General features: G+C 37.3%; 1 protein-coding gene across 1 annotated transcript in view; it reads left to right on the forward strand.

Annotated features, from left to right (window-relative positions):
• The window catches only part of RABL3 (RAB, member of RAS oncogene family like 3), a 57261-nt gene that overhangs the window by 18995 nt on the left and 22063 nt on the right, over positions 1 to 16203 (forward strand). Inside the window, exons 3-4 of the mRNA XM_072613891.1 lie at positions 2324 to 2453; positions 9286 to 9400. Coding sequence (XP_072469992.1) covers positions 2324 to 2453; positions 9286 to 9400 — 245 coding nt within the window. The remainder of the gene's footprint in view (positions 1 to 2323; positions 2454 to 9285; positions 9401 to 16203) is intronic.

A 16203-nucleotide genomic window follows, 5' to 3' on the forward strand; every position in this document is an offset into this window, starting at 1 on the left:
CATTAAATGTAGTTGGAGGTTTGGAGAGGGGGGTGTACATGAAACACTTTGAGAATGACAAAAGGTGCTATCTAAGAAAATACTAACTTGGATATCATAAAATCTTCGTTATCTAGAACTCACAGTCAGATAGTCTAGATAACTAAGAGAAGGCAAGTGCCAATATTTTTCCAAAGTTGAAACCATGTAAGATGTAAACTTTACTCCTATGTATATTTTCTTATCTTCATAAACATAAACAGGATAATAAATCTATTTTAACCTTTCATGGGTAGCACAGTTATCACAATAAACGTCAATTGTTATACCATAATGCAATAATAATTATACATTATGTTTGCAAAGTAGTTGATCAATTTACAAAACACTTTCATTTGTGTGTGTTATTAAGTTTCACAGAATCATAGACTTTTAGATTTGGAGGTCATCTGCTTCACTCCGGTCATAGAAACTATATTTGAATGCCTTCAGCAGCAAAGCTAGCACTGATAATATAGCTAGCATTTATACAGTGGTTTAAAGTTGACTTTTCATTTAATTCATTTGATTCTCACAACTCAGTGAGGTTGGTTCTATCATCCCCATTTTACAAATGAGGAAAGTGAGGATTAGAGAAGTTGAATGACTTGTTAAAGGTCACATAGCTTATATGTGTCTGAGCTGGGGCTTAAAATTTTTTTTAAGTATTTTGAGTATTTTAAGTATTTTGAAGTGGGAATCTTTCCAACTCCAAGTGCAGAACTGCCTCACAAAGTCCTACCAATTTTATTTTTCAACAACTCTCACTGTTCTCTTCCTTTATGTTGAGCTAGATTCCATTTCCCCATCTTCCCGTAGATCATAGCTCTGTTTCACCACCATGCAGAATAAGTGTATCTTTCACCATAATTTGTGATCCATCTACCCTGTTTTCCCCAGTTCATCACTCCTACACTGACTATACTCTCCACACTTCTCCATCTCCAGGGCTTGGGTGAACCAATTTTTATCTACATATCCTCAACATTCACTCTAATTGTTTATCCCATTGTCCCAAACTCCAACTAAGGATTATTTTCACCAAAACTTAATAGGACATATATTATTTTTTTAAATTTTATTTATTTTAATTTATGGAATAAAACAAGCATTTCCATAACATAGTATAATTAAAAAAGAGGGCCGTGCATGAAACTGCAAATCTGTCATGTACAACTTGCTATTCCGTTTAAATAGATAATAATGTTATCATGTAAATTTCTTATTTTCCCTCTTTTTTTTTCCCCTTCCCTCCCTCCCCAGAGATGGCTAACATTACACACAAATGTGTGTATGTGTGTGTGTGTGTGTGTGTGTGTGTGTGTGTGTGTCTAAAATCATTCTATGCATACTTCTTTACTGAGACCTGCAGAAAGGCCATCCAAAGGTGAGAGGGTTTACCTCAAGAGTCAGTGGGCTCCCAGTCACTGGAGGTCTAAAAGTGGAAGCTGGGGATCTATTTTACCAAGGGTGTTATAGGGGAGATTCCTGCTCAGTGTTTGGACTCAGTGAACTTGGAGGCTTTGAGTTTCCCTGAGAGATTCCCCAGAGACACTGCCAGGTGGAGGTACATGTAGGAAGAGTTGCCACGTAGCTGAGATCTGGAAAGATGAAGTTGACCACCTCAATCAAATACTGAAGGATGGTATATAATATGAACCTTAAGTGTACCCATAAGTAAACATATTACTTTCCCCCAACACCTGCTGCCCTTCTGACTTCCATCTTATGTCACTAACACTACTAAATCACTCCTTTCCATCTCCTACCTTTTCACATGGGTGTTCTCCAAGGTTCTGTCTTCATCCTTCTTTATGTAAATTTTGTTTCTTGGCAGTTTTATTCACTTGCATATCTTCAACTGTCACCTCTATGATCCTTTATCTCTAGCCCTGAGGTACATGGTGGGAGCTAACCTCCACATCCAATGTTTGAAATCTGAATTTTTTTTTTAGAAATGAAGAAATTTACCCACAATGGAGTAGTGATTTTATAGCATACACTATGAAGAAACATAACTCAGAGGACTATATAGAGAGGCAACAGGCTACAATAGAATCATAAGATCTGGGTTACAGTCTTGGTTATTAGTGGTGGGACCTTGGTCAAGTCTCTTAATCTTGTCTTTATCCAGTTTTCCTAATTTGTAAAGAGTAGATACTGACACCTGCCCTGCCTTCCTCACAAGATTGGTATGATCATCAAATGAGATGGTGTGTGTTGAAAATGCTCAGTACTCATTAGGTATTATATGCATGTAAGCCATGATTTAGTAGTTACTGTAATTCTTTATTTGACTTGTCAGGTTCATGACTATAAGGAAGGAACACCGGAAGAAAAGACCTTTTATATTGAACTGTGGGATGTTGGAGGGTCAGTGGGCGGTGCCAGCAGTGTGAAAAGTACACGAGCAGTGTTCTTCAACTCTGTAAATGGTAAAGTATTTGATTTTTTCCCTCTTCTGGTATGAAATCATCTGACATGGAACTCCAGGTGACCTTAGAGGGTCATATCCATTCAGTAAAGAATGTTTGTTCACCAAATACCTCGTGTACATGGTTTGAACTTGAAACTCAAGGGGCAGCACAGCTTTGTGGATCCTGAATTTTTCTACATATGTTACAACATCAAACCATTTCCTTTACCCTAGTACATCCATCTTTTGTTGTTGTTCAGTCGTTTCAGTCATGTTTGACTCTTCATGACATCACTTGGGGTTTCCTTGGCAAAGATACTGGCGTGGTCTGCCATTTCCTTCTCCAGCTCATTTTACAGATGAGGAAACTGAAGTAAACAGGGTTAAGTGACTTGTCGAGGTTCTTACAACTGGTAAGTGTCTGAGGTCAGGTCTTCTTGATTCCAGGTCCAGTACTCTATTCACTGTGCCACCTAGCTGCCCTTACTTCCATATGTCTTATTCTCATTACTGTAACTTGAGGTTAAAATGAGATTGAATTCTTTTTTTAAAATAAATTTTTATTGATAATGTTTTTACACCACCAAAATTTCTCCTAGTATTCTACCCCTCCTAAGAGACTTATGCCATCTGACAGGTAGTTTTTTTCTTAAGAAAAGGGAAAAAGAAAAAATATTTATAGCAGCACTCTTTGTGGTGGCTAAAAACTGGAAATCAAGGGGATGCACATCAACTGGAGAATGGCTGAATAAATTGTGGTATATGAATGTAATGGAATACTATTGTGCTATAAGAAATGATGAACAGGAAGACTTCAGAGAGGCCTGGAAAGACTAATATGAACTGATGCTGAGTGAAAGGAGCAGAACCAGGAGATCTTTATACACAGCAACAACCACTGTGTGTGAGGAATTTTTCTGATAGAATTAGAACTTCATTGCAATGCAAGGACCTAAAAAATGCCCAATGGTCTTTTTAGGCAAAATGCCTTCCACATCCAGAGAAAGAACTATGGAATTCAATCGCAGAATATAGCAGATCATCTTCTTTTGTATTACAGTTTGGTTTGTTATATGGTTTCTCCCATTCATTTTAATTCTTCTATGCAACATGACTATGGTGAAAATGTATTTAATAGAAATATATGTATAGAACCTATATAAAACTGTATGCTGTCTCAGGGAGTGAGGGGGTAAGGAAGGAGAGGGAGGGGAAAAAAAATTTTAGTTATATGGTAGTGATTATAGAACACTGAAAATAAAAAAAAAAGAAAAGGAAAAGAAAAGGGAAAAAAGAGGGGGAAAATCAGCAAAAATAATTAGTATGTTGAAAAAAATCTAAGAACATGTGCAGTGTACCACACTTGTGGACCTACCATCTCTGCAGAGAAGTGAGGTGAAGGTACCATTCTTTAAAAAAAGAAAGGCAGAAACTTCTGTGATGCTTCTAGGTTCCATCTCATAACACTGCCAAGCTTATTGAAAAAGTTTGTTTGTTTTCCACGTCTGTTGCCTCTAAATCCTCACCACTCACTTCAGTTTCCCTCCTCTTTCAGTCCGGTTTCTATCCCCACCACTCTCACTATCCCATAGTACTCTCAAAAGTCAGTGATGAATTCCTGATTGCCAAATATAAAGGCTTTTTCCCCAAGGGCTTTATTTTTCTGTTACTTTTCTGCAGTATTTGGCACTGTTGACCTTCCTTCTAGACTTTTTCTCCTCTAGGGCTTCAGAAAGACCCTACTTCAGTGGTTCTCCTTTAGTAAGACTTCACCAGCTCCTGTTCTGATGACTTCACTACATCTTCATCCTTTCCTATTCATACCTTTCATTATGGCTGTCCTCCAATATTTTATCCTTGTCCCTTTGTGTTCTTGGCACTCTTATCTTCTGGTGGTTTCATTATCTCCTCTTGGCAGATCGCTGAGCCCCAAGCCCATATTTCCAGCTGCCTATAGAATATTTCTACCTAGATAAGTCTTTTCCAGCAGCACCTTGAACCCAACATTTGAACTTCTGCTCTTTCCTCAAAAACTGCTATTCCTGATGGTGTTTTTTTGAGTAGACTGTCATTCACCCAACCTCTTATGTTTGCAACCTTATTATCCTTGTCTCTTTCCTGTCCTTCACATGATATACTTAATTAGTTCAAAAATCCTATTGATTCTAACTCTACAGAATTCCTTAAGTCTCTCCTCTCTTCTCCATTCCCATTGTTGTGATCTTTTTGTTTCCAGTCTTGGGATCCATCTTCCAGTTCATCCCTAATTCCACTGCTTCATTAATTTTCCTTATGTATAAATCTGTTCATCATTCATTCCTCTCTTAAAACCCTTCAGTGGGTCTCTGTTGTCTTCTGAATAAAGTTCACTTTAAACCTAGCATGCAAGACTTTACACAATATGACCTACTCTAACCTTTTATCTGTTCCCCTTTATATACTTCATACTTCATAAGTAGGCACACTGCACTACTGGCTGTCACCTGTACATGCCTCACACTTTCTCACCTTGGTTAATAACTGTTCCCAATGTCTGGAATATCTTTTCTTCTCCTTCTCTAAACAGCCAAGCCCTGTCTTCTTGTGATGGTTGAATTCCTATTTGTCCTTTAAAATCCAGCTCACATGCTGCCTTCTTCATTATCTTTTCCTGATTCATCCAGTCAATAATGATCTCTTCTTCCTCAAGTTTCACATAGTTCTGCATACCTCACTTGCCTTTACTGTTTTATAATATAGTTATTTATGTATATCTTTCTTTTATATATTGTCAGTTCTATAAGGGCAGGGATTCTGTTTTTCCTAAACTTGGTCCCATTCCCAGGGCCTAGCACAGTGCTCTGCACGTTATTGGACACTTTGATGTTGTTTATTGAATTTAACGGGAGCCAAAAGTACCTACCCTGAAATGAAATTGCAATTATTGACACAAGTTCACTGACCATGGAGTCCTCCACTGACCTGTAGTTACCCGAATGTCCCTGGTTTCCCAGAAGGGTTATGGCTCTGTTAGAATACATAGCTCTTTATAATACTATTCCATAGCCACATTCAAATAGCATTTATTAAGCACCTACTGCTTGTGGAGACTTAGAGAAAAATGCTTTAAAAGGTACAAAAATAAATAAAGGGCGGTACCTCTATGTGTGTATACATACACATATACATGCACACAATATACACATGTGAATATACACACATGTGTGTATATTTACATGCATGTATATTGTATGTGTATGATACGTGTATACATACATACATACACCACATTGGGTACCCCATGACCCACCAGTCCCAGCCTTTAACAAGTGGCACAGTCAGTTGACAGCATTAAACTTACACGGTCCTACTATAAGACAGTAAGGCAGCATATAAGCAAGTGAATGGTATAGTGTATCAGTAAGCACTCCAACATTCACAGGGGGACCTGCTATCCCAGGTTCTTAGATCTGCATTCATAAAAAGAAAGACAACTGTTGAGGGGTTAACAGTCACTTTAATCAAGCACGTGTATCGCTCCTTTAACCATGCACATATATCATTCACCTAATTCAAGGGAGTCAGCACCCTGAACTTCAAAGAAAATACAGAGAAGTTAAAAGTCAACAGACATGGCTTCCTCTGCCTGAATTCAACCAATAGTTCCAACTGTAGTTAACAGAGAGGGAAGCACAACATCTGGGTTCTCAAAGCTGGGGGGGGGGGGGGGTGCTCCTTAGCATCTTCCCAGAATCCTCATCTGACCAAACAAACACTTCCAGTCAGTAAGCCCCAAAATAAAACCCTGGACCTCAGAGTCTTTATAAACTGTTTACAGCCAGAGGACATCTCATCCCTTGAGAGCCAGTGCCTCAAATCTTCCCAAGCCCAACAGTGGGTAGGAAAGATCCCCCCAAGTCACATTCAGATAGAGACATTATGCTTGTTGATTATCCTGAAACAAAAACAGCAAAAGATCCTCTTTTACGTGCCATTACATATAGAGGCATATGGAAATGCTGAAAAGAGGTAAAATAAAAGGATAACCAAAGGATAAGCTTCTTAGAAGAGGGGAATCTTACCCTGTGCTGCGCAGGACTGATGAGCTTGGATTTGGTCAGATTGTTATACAGCTGTCCCTTCCACATTTTGCAGGTGTTAGGAGTACAGTGCCCCTGCCCTCTGGAAAATCCGTGTAAAACTTTGTGGCCCTTTCTTCAGACCAGAGAAGAAGTCTGAATTTTTCTTTTCTTTTTGTGGGATGTTTCCAGTGTCTTATTGTAAAATTTGAATTGATAGTATGCAATGCTATACGTATACTTTTTGCATTTCTGAGTTTCTAAACTTCTTTTGTGTCATCTGCTGGCCTTCACTTGTCTGCAGCTCCTGCAGAGCTCCCAAAAGATTCTCAGATTTCTTATGCTGACTTGCAATATATTAAAACCACAAAGGGGAAAGTCACGATGTGGAAGGGATAACTGTAATGAGTCATCAATGTAACGTTAGTCTGACTTGATAATAGGGGCACTTGGATATCTGTCTAGTCATTAGCCATTTGTTATATGTCCATTGTGGGAACTCCATGTGAGTAACTTCCTCCAGTGGTGCAGGCTAGCACCTTCTTTGTAGCATACAGCTGAGAGGGTCACCCAGTAGTATATGTCAAAGGGAAGATTCAAATTCAGGTCTTCTTGACTATTCACTGAAAAACTACTCCTTGCTGCCTTTCCTTACTCGTAGTAGGAGCTTAATACATGTTTTAATTAAATTGAATGCTAAGACCCACACTCAAATACTTAGAAACTTTACAAAAGTCTCATTAGCAAAGCATATGGTCCTGATTTCAGAAAAAGAAACTAGTCTGGATGTGTAAATCTATCTCTTTTTCTCCTATATTTTTGCAGATGAAAGAGTAGTTTCTGAATTTATTTTTATTTATTATTTTTATATGCCTTTTATCCCTTGGTAAAAAAGCAAGTTCCCTAAGTTCAAGGACAAGTTGATTTTTTTTTCTCTTTGCTCATGCTTTGTACCCAGGAGGCACTTAAAGTTCATTAAATTGAGTTATTTCTGTTCATTTTAATCTTTAATCTCAGTCATCAGAAAAGTCCTTTGATATCTTTTTTCTTGTTCTTTCATTGTGTTTTTGGCATATATCCCCAAATGCATATAGTTGTTCTCATTCAGATATGTTTTTCAGCTCCAGATTCATAAAAAAGCAGTAACACGTATCTTGAGTTTGCTGTAATGACATTCAGCAGTGATCCACAAGCCTGCCCTAGGCAAACAACATATAAACAAATAATTTTGAAGATCAGAAAGGGACAGACAATTCTGCCCTCCATGCTTTGCCCATTTAAAATTGATAGTACCGCTGTGTCTGGAGGGTATGACATTTTTCACTTTTTTGTCCCCTTCTGGATTATGGTCAAAAGTGGGTAAAGTTGAAAGTTGAAATGTAGCCTATTGGCAGCCTACCAACTTGCTGTATTCTCTCATATCTTCAATTTGATTTTTCAGCCCCTCAAAAAGACCACACTATCAAATTTGTAGTCAACAATAGCTCTTATTTATAAATTATCATCTCACCTATAGCCTCCAGTTACCAGTGATCTTTTTTCTTTCCCTGTCTTACTGGGAAAAGAAGCAAAAATACAAAAACTGCCAGTTTTTTTTGAGGATCTTGACAGCTTTTACTTTTTGACTCATTCTACTTTTGCATATTTCTTAACTTCGTTGATCCTACATTCTAAATTTTTCAGATTTTTCTCACAGATCCATTAATATTTATACTTCTTAGATTTTTCTTCACCCTTGTATGCACCTTTTGCTGTTTTAAATTCAGTTCTGAAATATAATGTTACGTAGAAAATGTCAGTTCTAAATGTAAGAAGTTTTAAGAATGGACTTTTTGAACTAATTTGATCCAAGTTAAATGTACTATATCTTATCATCTAAAGAATAGCAGTCTTTTCTCCATATCTGTCCCTTCTGGCCCTTTCTTCCTTTGAAGCTTGCAAAGAACTAGTTTTAGCATCAGAAGACTTGCTCCTACTCTCATCCCCAGTGCTTTACTAACTGACCATGACCAAGTCACTTAAACTCCTGAGGTTTAGTTTCCCTATCTGTTAAAAGAGCATAATAATTCTTATCCTAACTCCCACATAGGGTTGTTGTAAGGAACATTTCCTGTAAACCTTAGAAATGTGAACGTGAATTTTTCTTATAAATCAATATCAGATTAAAAAGGTCTTGTTTTACAGTATCATTTTTTAAAAAATTATTGTATTAGTAGTGCCTATGTGTAGCATAGTGCTTTAAATACCTAAGTACTCAGTAAATGTCCTTTGGGGACAAATTCTTGGTTTCAGCCTTTTCTGGTTCTCTGTAATGATGAGGTGGCCACTGCAGCTATTTGAATGTCATTGCCTCGGCCTTCTAGATCAGTGAAGCTATAAAAATGACCTGATCTCATTACTTAAGGAAGAGGTTTTAAATGAGTTTAAAGCACTTTTTTATGAAGGAACCTTTTCTTAGCTTAGCACAGGGTGTGGAACCTGTGGCCATGAGGCCACATGTGACCCTCTAGATCCTCAAGTGCAATCTTTTAACTGAGTCCAAATTTCACAGAACAAATCCCCTTAATAAAAAGATTTGTTCAGTAAAACATGCACTCAGTCAAAAGGCTGTACCTGAGGACCTAGAAGGCCACTTGTAGCCTCAAGGCCATAGGTTCCCCACCGCTGGTTTAGCAAGTTGAATCAGATACTAGGATTCCCAACTCATGAGGCAGTTTCATACTGGAATTAATGAAGCTTAGGAACAAAAGAAGCCATGACATTACTGGTATTGTTTTTCCTGTTGCATTTTAGGCATTATTCTAGTCCACGACTTAACGAATAAGAAGTCATCACAGAATTTGTATCGTTGGTCATTGGAAGCTGTCAACAGGGATTTGGTCCCAAGTGGAGTCTTAGTTACCAATGGGTAAGTCTATCGTTTTTAGACAAGAAACTACTCAAACTTCAGATTGTTATCTTCTTTACCTATTGCGTTCAAGTGTTAAGTAACTTCAAGTATATGCTCTGCAAAAATATTTATACATTTGTTGTTTGAAGAACAAGGCTAATTTTTAAGACCTTGTTTTTTTATATATGAACATCTAAGTTTTATATGAAGAGATGTCACATGACCAACAAGATAGAGGATAGACATATTGGTTGGGTCATGTCACCAATAAGATGGAGAACTAAGTGATCTTCAAAACATTTCCAAAGTAGGGATTAAGTGCAAGAGATGATAAAGCAATTTCAGCTGTCTCCATGGTCTAGGACACCAGGAACCCTAATAAGGTAACAATCCAATGAATTAATAACACACAACTAACATGCTGACTCGTCACCTTTTGCCGCATTGCCCACCACACTGTAGCAGGGTTACAGAAGCTAACCCATAGGCTTGCAACAAAACTCACGTCTTTTCTCTCCTCCCTCCTCTAAGTGCCATAGAAAACCAAAAGGCAGAAGCTTGTTCTGCCTGAGATAACAGTACAGCAGCTCATGGTTATATAATTACACCCAGCCAGAGAACTGAGAAATAGAGGGAACTAGAGTAGCACGTGTGTGACTGTGCAGCACATCTAGCCGAGGTCAGTCCTGTCACTCCAGAAGTCACTTGGGGCAAACATTGAGGCTGGTGAAACATGAATTTTCCAGTGTGGGTGGAGGCTTTGATGGCTTTGAGGTCCAACCCCCAAAGACTATCAAAGGGGAAGTAGTCAGAAAATGAGCAGTAGGGGAAAATAAGGGGAAAAAAACCTGGAATTACCAGAAATCTCAGGAGAAAAAACAGTTGGTTAAAGACCTTGAACATAAACAGATAAACTGACAGGGAAAGAGCTAATGATGGTCTGTAGATCAGCTAAACAAGTCCGGAAATCTGTGACTAAATATTGTAAGATGAAGGAAAATGGATCAATTCCTTATGATACTGAAGAACTCATGGATTCCCAAGAGAGTATAGAACCATAGCTGCAAGTTTCTGAATGTTTTAAAAGAGAAATAGGAACCATAAAAGAATTTATGACTTTCACAGCAGAAATCATTAGCAGGACAGAAAAATTTGAATCCAAAGTGGCGAGTCTCACCAAAGAAACAAAAAAGGAATAACTTGATAGGAGTGCAAATACATAAGAAATCAAGGACAGCTTGGAAGAGGAGAAGCAAAAAGCAATCATGTTAAAAGAAAACACAGTCTCCATACCAGCAAAATAGGAAATGTATACTTCTTAAGGCTTACAAATAACATGACAGGTCAAAAAATTTGAACGCTGTAATGCAAGAAACGTTGCAAGAAAACTGCCTAGAACTGCTGAAAGGGGTGGGGTGGGGGGAATAACTAATCAAAAGAATCAATACATGACCAAAAAAGCCTTACTCTGCAAACTCAAGACAAGTAGTAGTGAAATTTAACAAGTCCTATAACAAATTCTGCAAGCAACCAGGAGAAAGGCCTTCAAATATAAAACAAATGAAATTTGAATAACAAGTCATTGTTGCACACTCCACAAACCGCAGGAAGCAATGAAGATGCAACCCAACAGCGTACCCAGCCAACCCAAGCCTAACCAATAAGAAGAGATGGACATTCAGAGCCTTCCGAGAAATTCACCAGAACTGACCAGATTATTTGCTTTGCAAGCACTCCAGATGACAGATATGCAGGAAAGGTAAACAGATACCACAACCAAGCATAACAACAAAACAGCAGAAAAACCGTTAAGAGATTTCTTTCTGAAAATGCACAAGGAGACAACAGTGAAAGCAAACAGAACTGATGGTAGAGATACAGACCTGAAATGTCATGGATTAATCAACACTGCCTACCCATAAGTGGTTTTTTGTGGGACTGAATTACAGAATGAGAGGATGCGTTAAAGGGGAGAAGGAAGGAAGAAGATACAAAGAAATGTGATGAAGCTTAATGTAGGTAAAGGTTAACAGTCAAGAGGAAGCAACTCCTGTTAGGGATTGAAAAAGGGGGAAATTTTGTTTTAGTGGTAAAAGAGGAACTCACTAAAGAATACTCTCATGGAGGAAGAAAGATATTCTGTAAAGGGAGGTAGGACCTCCGGATATAATCTATACACATGGGTATAATATCCAGGGATTTGGTGCTTAGAGAGACCACTCAGGACAAGGGGAATCAGAGCTTCTGGAGGCAACACCCACAGGAGTGGGAAGGCATGTACCTAGGGAGAGTTCATGGCAAATGGGGGGCGGAGGACATTGCCATGGAGAGCAAAGGTTAATCATTAACTGCTGTTTCTGGAATGTAGAAATATTCTTACCATTGGGCAATAGCCTTTCTGTTGTCTATAGGAACTTTTCTTGTTCTAAAAGTATAACTGGGGTGAAAAAATCTACAAGGCCATAACATGGAAATTCTTTAATAGTGGGAATCAAAAATATTTACTTTAGAAATTTTAACTCCATGGGGTTACAGAGATTAAAGAAGGACTAAATAAGTATCAGGCCCATGAATCAAAGAATAAAAGTCTGGAAAAGACAAAAAGGGAAGATTAATAAGGAAGAGAACAAGGGAAAGAAATGCTTTGCTTAGATAAAGGCTCAGAAAATGAAATTTTAAAAACTAAATAGTAAAACAAGTTGATGGGAAGGAAAGGAAGGGGAATTTTACTTGGCCACTTACCTGAAAGGAGAAAAAAAGTGAAGAATTAAATAGCTAGATAAAGGAGAGAAAGTAAAAAGGAACCAGTGAGTCAGGCAAAACTCCAAAAATGGGAGAAACGTAACAGAAGGGAGCAGGGAGGAGTAAAGGTGGAATAAAATTGCCTTAAAGTAGATTAAGCTGAAATACCTATTTTATTGACAGAGGAAGAGGAGGAAAAAAAATCCTAATTTGGAAAAAAAACACAAATGGAGGGAAATAAAAACCTATATCTCAAAACCTTAAATAATAGAGTTTTAAAATCCAACAAAATGAAACAGTGACAGTTTGTATAAGAAAACAAATCCCCACAATCTGTTGCTTTCTTACAAGAAATAAATTTTAAAAACAAAGACATACACAGAATAAAAATGAAAGGATGAAAGAAAAACTTATTTTGTCTCAGATGAATCCAAAAAAGCATGAGGTGGACTCATTCTATCAGACAAGGCAAAAACAAATATTCAAAACTTTAAAAGGGATAAATAAAAGGGATATAGTTCTGGGAAGAACTGTAGTCAGCAAATCAATATCATTATTAAACTTTTATGCTCCAGTTAACGAAATTCACAAAAGGAAATTACCTGAACTACAAGAAGACATGGATAGTGATAAAGTAGTGACTGGAGACTTCAGTGTCTTGCTCTCAGTGTTGCATGTATCTAAAAAGAAGAATAAAGAGAAAATACAAAATTGAACAAATTTTCTGGAGAAATAAGAGCTAAAAGACCAATGGTGTCTTCTAGGTGATCTTCAGCACCACATGGAGCTTTTACAAAAATTATCACATGTTAGGGCACAGAGATAATACAAATAAAATGTGAAAAAGCAGAAATAGCAGACATCCTTTATAGACTACAAACAAAAGATAGACACCAAATGGAGACTTAAAAATGAAATCCTAAATAATGAGTAGATCAAAGAACAGTAATTATGTGAAAAAATATAGTGATGGAACAACTTACCAAAATTTCTGAGATGCAGCTTAAATAGTTCTTAGGGAAAGAATCATATCCCTATTAAAAAAAAGAGACATTAACAAAACAGAAAAAGAGAAGATTAGTGAATAGAATATGCATTTAAAAATTAGAAAGCCAATGTATAATGAACAGTTTTCCAAAGAATTACAAATTAGAAATGACTATTTAAAAACCCACTCCAAATCAATAATAGTGAGAAGTGCACACTAAAACAATTACTTTACACCATGCAACTGGGCAAAGATTACCCAAAAAGGCAGGGGGAGGTGTGGGGTGGGGAGTATTGTTGTTTTGGAAACAGTTATAGGAAAGTAAACACACTAATATGTTCTTGGAGGAGCTGTGAATTGTTCCATCCATTCTGCACATAAATTTGAAATTATGCAAGTAAAGTTACTGAATGGTCTTCATACCTTTTAACCAAGGGAATCTCACTGTTGGGCTTATGCACCAAGGAAGTCAAAGACACAAAGATCTAATATAGGCACAGTCAGATTCTTTGTGGTAACAAAGAAGTGGAAACAAAGTGCATTCTCATTGATTGGGGAATGGATAAAAATCTGTTATATAAATGTAATGGAATGTTCTTTTACAGTTAAAAGAAATGACAAATATGAAGGATTCAAAGAAACAGCAAGAGTTTTATGAGAGAATTGTCTGGGAGGGAAAATAAAGCAGAACTGAAAGATCTATGTACATACACATTGATCACAACATTAAAAATGAAAAAAAATCACTAAAAAGAAGTTGAACTCTGAACATTTGAAAAAAGTCATGAAAGATACTGAAAACAGATAATGAAATATATCTTCTCAGCTGAGAGAAGTTGGACTACTGAGACAGAACTTCATGTACATGGTCAAATGTAGTTACTGTGTAATATGTTTTTCTTTGTCAGAAGGTGGGGTTCAGTCTAGTTGGGGAAAAGATTTTTTGGAGGGAGTCTTTTTCTCAGAGGTGACTGATGGGGTAACAAATTACATCAATAAAATGGATTTTGAAAAAGCGAAAAACATGAGGTAGGAGAAAGAAGGTGGGGAAGGGCATTACTTGAAAGACTTCTTGACGAGACAATATTTTTGTCAAAACAATTAGTAGGAATTTGTTAGGTGTCAAGCTGAGTCACTGTGAAGTGCGTTCCTACCTAGCTGTCAGTATCCAGGAGCCTTCAATGAAAGTGTAACTGGGAGATGGACTTATCTGAGATGATTTGTTATGGGTGGAATTTTTGGTAGGGAGTAAATAGGGAAAATGTGGTATGTGATATGGGGGATTATGTGTCATAGACTAAAAAGGGAAAGGGAGAAATTGAGGACAAATACAACACTTCAGTGATTAATAAGGCAAATCACAGTTTCACAGCTTGTCTCTCAAATCAGTGCTTATGTTGGAAGTAAGAGTCAAAGGTCTCTAGCAGTAATTAGCCAAGATGTGATAAGAAGGATGTTAATGGTTTTAGAAGGTAGATTACAAAGAGTAGAACTCATTCATGTGTAAAGGCTGGCCAGTCATGAGGCTTCAGATTTCTGAAAACTATTGTTTGGTATGATGTTTCAGTAAGTTTGGCTATCCCTGATTCAGAGATTTTAAAAACAGAAGGCAGGCGGAAGGAAGGAAGGAAGGAAACGAGGGAAAGAAAAGAGAAAAGAAAGAAAGAAAAGGAAAGAAAAAGAACTGAAGAAAAGGGGAAACTATACCCAATTTGGCTATATTGACTGGTTTATTGATTTAGTGACACAAGCCAGCCTGAGTTGTCTTGAAACTCCATTTCTGCTGACTTATTTTTTGCTTGTAACGTATTTTTTTAAATCCACACCTGGCTTATCTTTCATACATAGAAAGAATTTAAATAATATAGTGCTCCATCTTTCTTTCCAACAAAATGAAGCAACATTCATATCATTTCTTTACCTTTGAATGAATTTAGAAAATAACCCTTTTTCATACCCCAAGACACTGATGTTTTCTGATCATTTTCTTGGGGTTTGGATATCAATACAAGTTTGCTTTCTAGTTACAAATTACTCCCTTTTTGTATTCAATATGTGTCCCAGTTTTATAAGATCATAGATTTAAAACTAGAAGGGATCCTAGAAATAATCTAGTCCATCTCCCTCCATTTTATAAAGGAAGAAACTGGGACTGAAACCCAAAGATGCTTAGGGGCTTTTCCAGAGCCACAAAACAAGTAAATGGCAGGACTGGAATTTGAATGCCGGCACTTCAAGTCCAATCCAGTTCCATTGCACCCCTCTTTTCTTCCTCATTTGCTAAATCTTTTTTTTTCTCCTTACACAACTGTATAATGAGACATAGATCATCTATGTTTGCTTTTCTGCTCTTTGTTGTCTCTGTGTCTAGGAGCTTTCTTAGCATAATCTCTATATTAATAGGTATGCATACCCACTGACGTGGAGACACGTCCTCTGTGATCGGTCCATTGTGCATTTCCCAAATGGATACCTGGTAGTTTGTCATTTTCCCCTGTGGCACAGAGCTAATGTAGCCATAGGCTCTTGGATATTCTTGGAGGCATAATATGAATTTCCCATCTTGCTGCTACACTACAAAACCCCTTAGCTTACACTTTGGAATACTAGGATGTCTCCAAGTAGCTGTGAAGATACTCCGTAGCCAAAATTCTGGACATAATTCCCAGAAGAAATCTTCTTCTGAGTCAAAATTCAGGAGTAATTATAATAATAAACAGTTGTATAGTACTGGTTGTAGTTATAGTAAACAGTTACATAAGCATGTGGCAGACACTGTGTAAGCTCTTTGAAAATATTATCCTCACAGCTACCCTGGGAGGTAGGTGCTATTGTCATCCCCAGTTTACAGATAAGGAAATGGAGTCAAATAGAGATTAAGTAATTTGCTGTACAGGTACAGTTAGTATCTGAGGCTGGATCTGAACTCAAGTCTTCCTGATTCCAGACCCAGGGCACTCTATGCACCTAGTTACCTAACAATAAGTAAACAATAAGATGCCTGTCAGTCATCCTGTTTTCATTCACTTTGATTCTAGGTCATCTCTTGAGCCCACAAAGTCTAGTAGATCTGCATTTTTCAAACTTTGTT

This window comes from Notamacropus eugenii, chromosome 5 (assembly GCF_028372415.1).
Source record: "Notamacropus eugenii isolate mMacEug1 chromosome 5, mMacEug1.pri_v2, whole genome shotgun sequence".
NCBI lineage: Eukaryota > Metazoa > Chordata > Mammalia > Diprotodontia > Macropodidae > Notamacropus > Notamacropus eugenii.